Source organism: Mustela putorius, unplaced genomic scaffold (genome assembly GCF_011764305.1).
Source record: "Mustela putorius furo isolate JIRA1106 unplaced genomic scaffold, ASM1176430v1.1 tig00003858_pilon_pilon_pilon, whole genome shotgun sequence".
Taxonomy (NCBI): Eukaryota; Metazoa; Chordata; class Mammalia; order Carnivora; family Mustelidae; genus Mustela; species Mustela putorius.
Genome location: NW_025422010.1, coordinates 19,896,961 through 19,910,943, shown reverse-complemented (window position 1 = coordinate 19,910,943; position 13,983 = coordinate 19,896,961). Strand labels below are relative to the sequence as shown.

Below are 13,983 nucleotides of genomic sequence, written 5' to 3'. Positions count from 1 at the left end.
CTCTGACTGACTTACTTCGTTTAGCACTATACTCTCTAGCTCCATCCATATCATTGCAAACAGCAAGAGTTCATTCTTTTTTATGGCTGAATAATATTCCACTGTTTGTACATATCACATCTTCTTTATCCATTTCTCTATTGATGAACACTTGGACTGCTTCCCTATCTCAGCTATTTTATTTTTTATTTTTTTAAAGATTTTATTTATTTATGTGACAGACAGAGATTACAGGTAGGCAGAGAGGCAAGCAGAGAGAGAGGAAGGAAAGCAGGCTCCCCGCTGAGCAGAGAGCCCCATGCGGGGCTTGATCCCAGGACCCTGAGATCATGACCTGAGCCAAAGGCAGAGGCTTTAACTCACTGAGCCACCCAGGTACCCCCATACTTCAGCTATTTTAAATGCTGCTATAAATGTCAGGGTCATGTATCCCTTTGAATTAATGTTTTTGTATTGGGGGGGGGATAAAAACCCAGTAGCAAAATTACTGGATTGTAGGTTAGGTCCATTTTTAACTTTTTGAGGAACCTCCATACTATATTCCACAGTGGCTACACAAGTTGGCATTCCCACCAACAGTGTAAGAGAATTTTTTTTCCCACATCCTCACCAATACTTGTTTCTTGTGTTGTTGATTTTAAGCAGTCTGACAGGTGTGAGGGGATATCTCATTGGGTTTTGATTTGCATTTCCCTGAGGATGAGTGATGTTGAGCATCTTTTCATGTGTGTATGGCCATCTGTAGGTCTTCTTTGGAGAATGTCTGTTCATGTCTTCTGCCCATTTTTCTTTCTTTTTTTTTTTTTTTAAGATTTTACTTATTTATTTGAGAGAGAGAGAATAAACAGGAAGGAGGGGCAGAAGGAGAGCGAGAGAAGCAGACTCCCTGCTGAGTGAGGAGCCTGATGCAAGGATTGATCCCAGGACCCTGAGATCATGACCTGAGCTCAAGGCAGATGCTTAACCCACTGAGCTACCCAGGTATCCCTTGCATTTTTCAATTATATTATTTGTTTTTGGGGTGCTGAGTTGTATGAATTATTTATATATTTTACATATCAACCCTTTATCAGATATGTCACTTACAAATACTTTCTCCCATTCTGTAGGCTCCCTTTCAGTTTTGTTGACTGTTTCCTTTGTTGTGCAAAAGCTTTTTATTTACATGTAGACTGAATACTTTATTTTTGCTTTTATTTTCCTTTCAGGAGACATATCTATAAAAATGTTGTTACTGAGAGCACCTGGGTGGCTGAGGGGGTTGAGCATCTGACTCTTGATTTCAACTGAGGTCATGAACTCAGTGTCATGAGATCAAGCCCCACATCAGGCTCTATGATGGGCATGAAGCCTGCTTAAGATTCTCCCTCTCCCTCTGCCCTCCCGCTGCTCGTACTGCTTCTCTCTCTCTCTTTCTCTCTCTCTCTCTCTCTCACACACACACACACACGCACACATGTTGTTACAATCAATGTTAAAGAAATTAATACCTGTGCTCTCTCTTAAAGCTTTTATTGGTTTCAGGTCTCACATTTAGGTTTTTAATTCATTTTGAGTTTATTTTTGTGTACGGTGTTAAAAAGTGTCCAGTTTCATTCTTTTGCATGTAGCTGTCCAGTTTTCCTAACATCATTTGTTATAGACAAATTCTGTGGTGTTGGTTGTTATTTCTCCTCTCTCATTTGTGATTCTGTTTATGTGAGACCTTTTTCTTTTTCTTTTCCCTTTTTTTTATGAGTCTGGCTAGAAATATTAGAATGAATGTGTGTGTATGTGTGTGTATGTGTATACAAGTCAAAATTTATTTTATTTTATTTTTTTTCAAAAGAACCAGTTCCTGGTTTCATTGATCTGTTCTATTTGTTTTGTTAGTTTTAGTTTCTATATCATTTATTTATTCTCCAGTCTTTATTATTTCCTTCCTTCTTCTAGTTTGAGTTTTGTTGTTCTTTTTCTAGCTCTGTTAAGTGTAAGTCTTAGTTGTTTATTTGACATTTTTCTTGCTTCTAGATGTAGGCCCTCATCTTAGAACAGCTTTTGCTGCATCCCGAAGACTTTGGAACTTTGTCTTTTCATTTTTATTTGTTTCTATGTAATTTTTGATTTATTCTTTGATTTCTTGGTTGACCCATTCATTGTTTAGTAGTGTATTATTTAATCTCTGTGTATTTGTGTTCTTTCCAGATTTTTTCTTGTGGTTGATTTCTAGTTTCATAGCATTGTGGTGAGAAAAGATACATGACATGACCTCAAGCTTTTTTAATTTGTTGAGACTTGTTTTACGGCCTTACCATGTGATTGTCTAGATAATGTTCCATGTGCACTCAAAAAGATTGTGTATTCTGCTGCTTTACAACGGAATGTTCTGAATATATCCATTAAATCAATTTGGTCCAGTGTCATTCCTTGTTGGTTTTCTGTCTGGATGATATATCCATTGATGTAAGTAGGGCAGAAAAGTCTCTTACTATTATTGCATTATTATCAATTGGTTCCTTAATGTTTGTTATTATCTGTTTTATGTATTTGAGTACTTCCATGTTGGGTGCATAAATATTTATAATTAGCATATCATCTTACTGGATTGTCCCTTTATTATTATATAGTGTCCTTCTTTGTCTCATTATAGTCTATTTTGTCTGATATAAGTATTGTCTCCCAGGGTTTCTTTTGATATTCATTTGCATGATAGACAGATGTTTCTCTATCCCCTCATTTTCAATCTGCAGGTGTCTTTTGATTTGAAATGAGTCTCATATAGGCAGCACATAGGTAGGTTTTGCTTCTTTATCCACTCCGTCACCCTATGTGTTCTGATTGGAGCATTAGTCCATTTACATTGAAAGTAATTATTGATAGTTTTATATTTATTGCCATTTTGTTACTTTTCTTGTGTCATTTCTACAGTTTTTCTCTGATTCTTTTTTCCTTGCTCTCTTTCATGGCTTGCTGACTTTCTTTAGTGACACACTTGCATTCCTTCTCTTTATTCTTCGCAAATTTATTACTGGTTTTTAATTTGTCGTTACCATTAGGTTTGTATATAACATCCTCTGCATATAGTAGTTTACATGGAGCCAATGGTCCTTAAGTTTGAACCCATTCTTTCCTCCTCTCCCCTTCTCCATGTTTCAGATTTATGGAATCATATTTTACATACTTTTATTTTGTGAATCCCTTGACTGATTTTTACAAATATATTTATTTTTCTTACTCTCATTTATGGTCTTTCCTTTCTACTCAAAGAGCCTTCTTTAATATTTCTTGTAAGTTATGAACTCCTTTAGTTTTTGTTTGTCTGAGAAACTCTCTCTCCTATTCTGAATGATAGCCTTGCAAGCTGCAGATTTTTCTCTTTTAGCACTTTGAATATATCATGCCACTTTCCTCTGGCCTGCAAGGTTTCTGCTAAAAAATCCATTTCAAGCCTTATGGAATGTCTCATATGTAACTCTCTTCTTTTCTCTTGCTGCTTTTAAAATTCTCTCTTTATAACTTTTTTTTTTCCATTTTAATTACCATGTGTCTTGGTGTGGACCTCCTTGGATTGATTTTATTGGTGGATCTCTATGCTTCCTGGATCTGGATATCTGTTTCCTTCCCCAGATTTGGGATTTTTTCAGTTATTGTTTTTCAGATAAATTTTCTGCCCTCTTTTCTGTCTCGTCTTCTGGGATCCCTACAATGCAAATGTTATTATGCTTGATGGAGTCACTGAGTTCCCTAGGTCTATCCTCACTTTGCATAATTCTCATTTCTCTCATTTGTTTAATTTGACTAATTTCCCTTACTCTGTCTCCCAGACCATTAATTCATTCCTCTGCTTCCTCAAGTCTGCTATTTGTTCCATCTAGTGTATTTTTAATCTCATTTATTGTGTTCTTCATCCCTGATTGGTTCTTTTTAATTTCTTTCATCTCTTTGTTAAAGGTCTCACTGATGTCCTCTACTCTTTTCTCAAGTCCTATGAGCATCTTTATGACCATTGCTTTGAATTCTCTATCCACCATATTACTTATATCCATTTTGCTTAGGTCTCTTCCTGTATATTTGTCCTATTCTTTCATTTAGGACATATTCCTCTGTCTCTTCATGTCATCGAACTCTGTCTATTTCTGTGTATTAGGAAAGTCAGCTACTTCTCTTACACTTGAAAGTAGTGGCCTTATGAAGAAGAGGTTCTGTACTGCCCTGCAGTGCAGTGTTCCCCTTTCACCTGAACCTGGCACTTCAAGGGTATCTCCTATGTGTGATGCATGTGCCCTGTTTTTGTGGCTGCGTTGCTTTTTCCTTCAGCCCAGGCATCTGCAATAAGGCTCTCTCTGCTGTTTTGGACAGTGTTTGGTCCTGGTGGTGTTATAGGGCCAGTCTGGGACCACCCTGAGCTAGCTGAGTAAGACCAGGAATTTGCCAGAGATGCAATAGCACCAAGTCCTTGTGTCGCCCCGTGAGAAGCTTCCACTGGTAGGCAGGGCCTGCAGTCACAGCAGGCCATTGCTGGGGCTCCATCTGACTCATGTGTGTAGTTATCTTTCCCTCTCTCCAGGGTAAGAGTTACTTTGGAGTGGTGTTGGCCATCATAGATGCTGCTTGCCTACTGCCAAGCCTATATCCTATAGGGGCTCTGGCCAAAAGTGTATTGGAGGGGGCAGAGCCCCCAAAGCACAGTGTGGGAGCAGTGGTAGCAAGCCTTGCATACCATGAGAGGGGCCATGCGGCATCAGGACTAAAGCAGCCCATCTGGCTCCATGGAAGCCAAGTGTAGGGTGGGGCTACAGTGACAGTAAGCTTTGTGCTCCCCTGTCCTCTGTAGGAGGAACCCTGCAGCACTGGGATTGAGGCACCATCCAAAGGCGTAGATCCTTGGAAGCATAGTACAGGGTAGGTGTGGCAACCAGGTGATGGGGCCAAAAAGCCTTTCATCCCCAGCTGGTGCAAGAGGGGCCCTACCATGCCAGACCGAGATGGGCTGTCTAGAGTGGTGGACTGATGGAAACACAGCATGGCAGGGGGGCAGGGTGGGGGCAGCAGTGCTAGCAAGTTAGGTAGCCAGTCCCTCGGGGGCCTATGTGTTTACACTGGGGGCCAAGGGAGAAAAATGGCACCTGCCAATTTCTTTGTTCATGAAGGAGTTCCCCAGTGATTTCTGTCAGCCTCCTGGACAGGCTCTGAGATGAGTAAACCACTCTCCCTCCCATATGCCCTAAGCTCCTCTCAGACTGCTGTTTCTATGCTGCATCTCCACAGACTGTTGTGTTCTTTAAGGGCAAGGATTCAGTTTCCTCTTGCCCTTGGCACTCCCGGAACAGAACCTACTGTTTTTTTGTTTTTGTTTTGGTAATTCCAGGCTTTAGGTCCTGCTGATTGTAAGAACTCACAAAATCCAATCCCTCTGGTTTTCAAAACTAAATGTTAGAGGGGATTCAGGTATCCTTACCACACACCCCCCCCCCACAACTGACAGTCCTGTGAGTCCATTTACCTCCCTGTATCTGCCCTTCCTACTCTTTCCAGTGCTACCTCTTCTCTACACTTAGTTGTGGAGTTTATTCTGCCAGTCTTCAGTTTGCTTTCTGAGTTACTTACACTGTTGTGAGTCTTCTCTGGCTATATCCATGCTCTGAGGTGAGGCTAGGGTCCTCCTACTCCACCATTTTCCTCAACCTGCTGACTGATTTTCAAATGTTCAATCAACCTTGCTTTCCTGGGATTAAACCTTACTCGTCTTAATATACTATCCTTATGCTATATTGCTGAAGGTCAGAATTTCCATGGGATATCATTTCTCTATAACCTGAAGAGCTTCCTTTGCTATTTCTGGTAGTGCAAATATTTTGGGTAACACATTATCTCAGTTTGATTTTATCAGAAACATTTGTCCTTTTGCTTTCCTTGTCAAAGACTATTTTTGCTAAATATAGAAATCTTGGTTAATAGTCCGTTCTTTTTTTTTTATTTAGCACATTTAAGGTATTCTCCACTGTCTTGTGGCCTCCACAGTTTCTAATAAGTTCACAGTCATAGTTATGTGTTGCTTTTCTCTACTTTCAAGATTTTCACTCTTTCTTTGGCCCTGCTAGATAGACCCTACTAGGCCCAGGAGTGGTTTTCCTTGTATTTATCTGGCTTGGGAGTCACTAAGTTTCTTGAATCCTAATCTACTGAAAAATTTGACAAATTTCTTGCCATTGTTGCTACCAACACCCCCACTGCTTCTGCTTCTGCTTCTCTGGCTTCTCCTCCTTTTTCCTCCTCCTCCTCCTTTTTTGCCACATTCTCTCTCCTCTCTTCCGGGACCCCAATTGCATGTATGTTAGGTCTTCTGCTATTGTCCCACAAGTTTGCAAGTTTCTGGTAAAATTTTTTTAATCTTTTTCTTTCTTTTCTTAAGACTGGATAATTTCTATTTAAATTCAATTTAAACATGCCTACGAATCACCTGAGGGTCTTAAAGATATATCTTCAAATTTACTGAATCTTTCTTCTATTACCTCCGTTCTGATATTAGCCCCATCCATAATCTAACATAATGTATTTTGTACTAGAATTTTTAATAAGTCTTTTATAATTTCTAGTTTTCTCCTGAAATTTCTTACATTTTCATTTATTGTGAACATATTTTTACTTATATTCTCAAGCAAAGTTATGATATCCTTAACTGCTTATTTCAACACCTAGGTAATTTCAGGATTGCCTCTATTGATTATCTTTTTTCTTGATAATGGGTCACAATTTTTAGTTCTTCAAGTGTCAAAAAATTTTGGCTTTTATCCTGGACATAATAAATATTATGTTGTAGAGACATAATAAGTATTATGTTCTGTAATATTCTTCTAAAGAATATTGGATTTGATTAGTTCTATGACATAATTAACCTAACTTTACCCAAACTGAAAACTGTAACTCTATGTGCTAATTTAAATTTCATATAAATTATTTTACCTCTGCCAATCTGTGAGTCGATGGCTCAGGGGTCAGCAAGAAACTTGGGAAGATTTTATACACAGAATTAGGGATTTTTTTCTCTTTTGATTTCTTTTTTCTTGGACTCCCTAGTCACTCTCCAAAAGTTGTTGTTGTTCCAGCCAAGGTCTAAACTCTTGTACTTCATGGCAGAAAGACCCTAGATTTTCTAGAGGAATTTTAGTTATAACATGAGGCACCAATTTTGGTCTGTCCTCTGGCTAAAAGTCAAAAACACATGTAGCTCACCCTACACTGATCCTTTATGCCAAGCAGCAGCTTCCCTCCAGAACCTTCCTGTCCATATGTACTCCCCAGTGCCTGCAGATCATTGGTTGGGAGAAAGGGGACTTCCTGGTTTTTTGTTTTGTATTTTGTCTATAGTCTATAGTTATTATTTGTGGAAAGTTTGGATCCAGTAGGAGGTCCTAAGCCATAACAGAGGCAGAATTCTCTACTTATTCATGGATTATCAATATAATATAGCAGTTAATTATGCAGAGATATACACTTAAAATGGCTACAATGGTAGATTTTATGTTATGTATATTTCACCACAATAAAAAAATTTAAGTTAATTAAACAAGGCATTTTATGTTGGAAAAAAATGCAATGAACCTAAACAGATTTCCTAAGCAAAAAATAAAAAAAATGCTTTCACAGAGCCACTATGCAAAAAAGGACTATGTTGATGCTTTTCAGGAACAGCAAGGTATAAAACATAGTGTCTCTGAGAGAAGGAAGAGGAGGAACAAGATATTTTAAAGACACATTGAAGTGGCTTACTCCTTCATCTGGAGAAAGGATTTTACCTACACATTCCAGCCCAGTGCTTCTGCAATTTAAACATGCCTACGAATCACCTGAGGGTCTTAAAGAGTACAGTCTTAAGATCCTGGGATCTTTCATTTGTGCATGAAATCTGTCATTTGTAAGGAACTTATGACTTATATTTTACTTGTAGTTTAATTACTTGCATTGACAAATGATACAAAATGGAGTGGAAGAAAGGTGGAAGATGGTGGGTCTCTAAGAATTTGAAGCTATTCCATATAAATGGGCATCTCCTGAAAAGAGCTTTTTAATGGTGCTTCCATATAAATGAGCATCTCTTGAAAAGAGCACCTTTTTAATGGTAACATTAACAAAACATCACTCTGAGAGCACACAACACAGAGTAAATATGGACCAAAGTCATGAGCATTACATCTTCCTCTATCATACATTCTTCCTCTATCATACATTCCTCTTGACTAACTGTTCTATAGAAGGGATGAAAAGTCAGTGTTTCTTACTAAATGTCAATGGCAGACTTCACTAATTGATCATGATGTACCTCCTCATGGAGTCTGGATTCAGAATCTGTCTGAAAACAGGATTTAGGATCAGCACCAAAGTTGACACCTATTTGCCCTACTATCTTAGACCCTTTTACTACAAGATAAATAGCATCCTGAGTGACAGTGAGGGACTCTCCTCCCTATTTAGGCAAAGACCTAAATGAAGAATCTAATCAACAGAATCTAGACAAAGATGTCTCAGTCCATTTTTATACCCAGCTAACAAGGACTTTTGTGTACAAAAGTAGAGAAATATTTACAGAAATACTCTCAATTGTATATCACTTTATTAACATCTCCCTGGGAGCTTGGCTTAATGAATGCTCCTTTCCATACAGTGACATATTCACTTTGACCTAAATAGTGACTCACCTGACAATTAATGCAGACCCCTCCACCTGCATAGATGCCGTGGATATTCAAGCTGGCCTGCTGCCTCTCAACATCTGGGTCATAGTAACAGTCAAGGGCATGACCATGGCAGTTGCATGCTGAAAAAGGCATTCTAAGTTAATATTCCATCATTACTATGAGACATTTTGCAAATTCTCCCAGAGAGTATTACCATTCATTGTACCACTTTATTAAGTGTATTGTATTGTGGAACACCATATTCTCAGTGGAAAATTTTAGGGATTTTTACACAAAGATTCATCTATAATAATATGTGATTAACAACTTCTTTCATCTGATAATAAATGGGAGAGGCTTCTCTTTAAATACATATATATAATTACAACATGTGTGTGTGTGTGTGTATTTCTTTTCTTTTTAACAGCAAATTAAGATATACCAAAATCCCCATTAGACTTCATGCACAATGAGAATATTACTTCTACTGTTATTACTATTATTAACAAGAATAATTGAGCTCTTGGTACACTGTGAAAAGCGTTTTCTGTGCATTACCTCATTGAATCCATGCAACAAGTCTCTAACGTAGGTACTATTATTCCCCAGAGCCCAAATAGGGGGAGACTGAGGCTTCGAGAGTTTAAAGCATGTCTCTAGTGAGAAACGCAGAATCCTGACTTATATTGGACTCCAAAACCAATTCTCTCAGCTAACACTCCAAGTTTTGTTTTTGTTTTTGTTTTTTTTTTAAATCTCAGCTCTATTTATAATAGCAATAAACTGGAAATAATCAGGGGCCTGGGTGGCTCAGTTGGTTGGGCTCAGGTCATGATCCCAGAGCCCTAGGATGGAGTCCCACATTGAGCTCCCTGCTCAGCGGGGAATCTGCTCCTCCCTCTGACCCTCCCCGCCATGCCTTCTCTCTCTCAGATAAATAAAATCTTTTTAAAACCTGGAAATAATCCCAATGTCTGATACTAGGGAAATGGTAAGCAAACAACAGTATCTTTGCTTGACTGTCAGTTCTATGAAGGCAGGAGGAGCTTGTGTCTTGTTTGCAGTAGAACCCAGTCCCCAGCACATAGTGAATACTCAGCAAACACTTGCTGGATACCCTTGATTCCACAGAATGACTACACCATGCCATCAAAAAGGATGCTAAAGGGGTTTTAATAAAATGGGAAAATATCTAAAATTTCAAGTGAAAAAGAACAGGATATAAAATTGTATAAATAATTGCATAAGTAATTATATAAATAATCTAATATATATTAAATAATAATATTAGAGTATACAAGAAGAAAACACTAAAATGCCTAACAAAATATTAGTGGTTCTCTCTGGATAACAAAATTACTGGTGGTTCTACTTTTTCTAAAGAAATTTTTTTTTTACATATTTTATTTATTTGACAGACAGAGATCACAAGTAGCCAGAAAGGCAGGCAGAGAGAGAGGGAAGCAGGCTCCCCACTGAGCAGAGAGCCCCATGTGAGGCTCAATCCCAGGACCCTGGGATCATGACCTGAGCCGAAGGCAGAGGTTTTAACCCACTGAGCCAGCCAGGCGCCGCTCTACTTTTTTAAAATAATGTCCAAGTTATCTACAAACAATGTATAATAATGAAAAATTTGAAAATAAAATTTAAAAGCCATCTAAGATTTTCATCATTACCAAGATGAAAAAGATCTAACATGAGTAAAATTCTTATTCTCTTAGAGAGAACATACATTCATTGCATTCCATGCAGATCAAAATTTCCAGGTCTTTCTAGTAATTTGTATGTTTTATAATCAAATTCCCAGATAAATCTATTAGGCAAGAAGAGTGAGTTAGAATTTCAAGTTGCTCTTTTTGTAACAGGCTGAGCACCTGCCTATTTTCATTTCTCCAGTGTGGTATCATGATTTTAAAAAATTCAAGGCATTTATATTAACTACATTGGTTATTTCTCAAGAAACACATTCATTTTTGAATTGTGCTAATCCAAATGGAATTGAGAAAGCACTTAACAAATGGATCTTAATGGGTCTGATTACCATATGCTGGGTTTTTTTTGTCATTTGTAATCACTTTGACAAGTGCAAAAAGCTTAACACTAATGAAAGGTAATTTTTAAAATTTTCCTATGTGCTGGAGTTAAACATGTCATTCACTGAAAATTTCCACTAACCTGGAAAACTAACCAAATTGCTAATGTTGGAGTTTGTGTGATAACACTCATTCAATCAAAATAGCCTAAACGGGTACTCAAAAGCACTAGAAGAAATAATTCTTGATTATTACCTTTCCTTCTTTCTGGTCCCATTCTACTGGGAGAGAGATGGGGGAGTCCCTGAGAAAGAAACTTAGCTATGACTATAAAGTGAGAACAGCCAACCAGTCAACACCCCTAGACCTAGAGATATACCTGACCATTCAGCTCAGGCAACATCAACACCTGAGACAGTGTCAAAATCTAAGCGCCCTTGGAACTCCTCAGTAAAAATCCTTTTGAGTGTTTGCTAGTCACAGAAATCATATCAGTCTCATCTCTGAGTTACAAAAACCATTTGGTCAACAAGTGTTAAATAGAGATTCCTTCTTACGTCACCTAGTTCAACAAATGTGCATCCAAATAATATTTTGGTTGTTTAAAGAAAGTAAATCCCTCTCCAAATGACTTGGAAAAAATAGGCTGCAGTCTCCAAAGCCAATAACTAAAACAAAAGTGTTTTCAGCAACTGGAGTAAATATGTGGCTTCCTAAGAAGATCAGTTTACAAGGGAATCTTCAGTTAGATCTCTTAGGGCTTGTTTGTTTAAAAATAACAGTCTTCTTACTTTATATTACACCATAATTAAAAGCAGCCTCTCACCTTTGTTCCTTCTTTCTCGGGTCCCCTCTACCCTATAGCCACCTCAATCCCCCTGCAGTCCCCCCCCCCCCATCAATGCTTCCAGCTCTCTCTTCAGACACTGATCTCAAAACCTTCTCCGCGCCTCCCTCCTCACAAGAGTTAGGATTCTGATCCAGTATCACCTCGTAATAAATGGTAAGGGTTTACAATTTAATAGTGGCTACATGATATTTTAGACTACTAAAAAGAGAGAGGCCAGCATTAAGTGAATGCTTAATACATATTAGTGATTATTACTGCTGTTATTTTTGTTCTTCTATTTGTAGCTGAAATTTAGAATGGGGCCTTTTACCTCCAGGCTGTGAGTTTTTCTTTACAATAGACAGACCTGAGTCCCTAACGGGACACCACCCCCTCCCTCCCGGTCAGGGAGAATGGAGGGGAAGAGTGGGCGGGGCCTCGGTCGCAGGCGCTCCTCCCCCAGCGCTCACCTTCACATTCATTGCTCTGCTCCCACGTGGCGGGTCGCCAGTGCCTCTGGTTGTACCCGGCACAACAGCGGTCACACGTCTTCCCACAGGTATGGTGCTGGCACTCACACTGAAACCTGGGCATGTGGCCAAGCACATCTCAGTTATTCAAAAGTTTTGATTAAGATCATTTTTTCCTGGGTGAGACACTGACAGTCAAAGGCACCATTCATGGAGCAATTATGAGAACAAAGCACTTTGCATACATTATTAGTCCAAGTCTCCCTCTCATCCTGCTTAGTGTCTCTATTGTGTAGATGCTGACATTGAGATTCCAAGACACAAAAACATCTGCCAAAGGTCAGCTGATGGTAAGTGGAGAACCAGACTTCAAACCTAAGTTTGTCTTGACTCCAGAGTTCCAGATCTTTCTTCTCTATCACCTTCCGTAACAGGAAAATGAACACGGGAGCAAGCAAGTGCTGAGTTTACTGGGAAATGCTGGGTATCACGTCTTCATGAAGATCTGGAGCAGTCCTGTGAGGAAGGTCTGCTCAGGTCTCTTGCTCTCAGCCTGGGGTCATGCACAGAGATTCACCAAACCCGAGAGCCAGTTCCTAACAAGATCTCAGAGGACCCTGCCCCAGGACGCTGACCCGGCTCCAACAAACAGCTCCTTGCAAGGCCAAAAACCGATTACTCAGCTAGGCGGAGAGGGAACAATACAAAAATCTACCTGCAATTATATATCTGCACTAAAACCATTCCAGGTTAAAATGAAATTGTTGCCATGGCACTGGGTTAGAAACCCCAAGTGCTGAGCTCTCACTTATCTGTGCTTTTTTAAAAGAGGATTCAAAACAGTTGTCTAAGGCTGTGCCCGTGGTGATTTGATCAACTCTTCTAAGGGGGGATGGGAGGATGGCATATATTCAGTTACACTCCAAAGGGAAGGTGTCACGTCTCCCAGCTCAGCTGCCTCTTAAGGGAAACGGACACAGATTTTACTGAGAGCACAGAACAGCTGGCATCCAAATGGATTTTGGTCAGAGAGACTACTTCAGCTTGTTGCCAATAAAGCATATGCATAAACTAAACTGAAACAATTATTTAGGGAATATTGCTTGAAGAACATAGGGTCCAGCTACTCTCACAGAAAGATTAAAATTGAAGGCAGAAAAAGAAAGATGGATACTAGTTTGAGTCATACTGGTATCACCCACAAATAATTACTTTTTCTGATTCGTTCTCAGCCTAGGCTGATAGTTGAAACAGAAAACTCATCCTTGCGATGCTTGGGTGGCTCAGTTGGTTAAGCTTCTGCCTTCGGCTTGGGTCATGATTCTAGGGTCCTGGGATCAAGCCCCGCATCGGGCTCGCTGCTCAGTGGAGAGCCTGTTTTTCTTTCTCCCTCTGCCTGCCACTCTGCTTACTTGGGCTCTCTATCTCTCTGTCAAATAAATAAATAAAATCTTTAAAAAAGAAAAGAAAAGAAAACTCATCCTTGCCTCTGCTGTAAGGATGTTATTGAAGAAGTTGCTGACTAGAGAATCTATTTCCTGGTGATCACCTCATAGCACTCCCAGAGAAATGTCTTACCTGATCCTAGTGTCAACAGTCATGCTCCTAAACAACTGATCACTTTTTAGATTATGAGTATAGTGAAATAAGAAAGTAGGCAGGTTTCCCCTTTTGAGTTGACTGCTAGGAAGCTCAGAATTAAATCTGTGATCTATCCACGTTTCCATGAACCAGGTCATCACGGTAGACATGCTTAATTCAAGCCCTCTTCTGCCTCTTCATGGGTTCTACTTGATTAGCAACTGAATTTTCTGATTGCCAGCCTTTGCTCCCTCCATTAAGTCACTGCATCCCCTTAAGTATGTTATAAGATTTTTGTCCTTTGACCTTGGCCCAACAACTTCTAGCTAGACATGTCTCCAAAGGCAAGAGATATAAGAGAAAAAATGATTTGCTATTAGGACCTCATCAAAATAAAAAGATTTTTGCATAGCAAA

The 13,983-nt window shown here is 39.1% G+C and overlaps 1 protein-coding gene across 7 annotated transcripts in view; it reads right to left on the bottom strand.

The window, feature by feature from the left end:
* LAMA3 (laminin subunit alpha 3) overlaps positions 1 to 13,983 on the bottom strand; it is a 263,998-nt gene that overhangs the window by 176,359 nt on the left and 73,656 nt on the right. For all 7 annotated transcript variants that reach the window (XR_006602077.1, XR_006602078.1, XM_045065455.1 and 4 more), the window contains 2 exons: positions 11,987 to 12,102; positions 8,676 to 8,794 (listed from right to left, as the gene is read on the bottom strand). Coding sequence is in view for 5 of the 7 variants with exons in the window: in XM_045065455.1 (XP_044921390.1) it covers positions 8,676 to 8,794; positions 11,987 to 12,102 (235 nt within the window). In the remaining 2 variants the exon portion in view is untranslated. The remainder of the gene's footprint in view (positions 1 to 8,675; positions 8,795 to 11,986; positions 12,103 to 13,983) is intronic.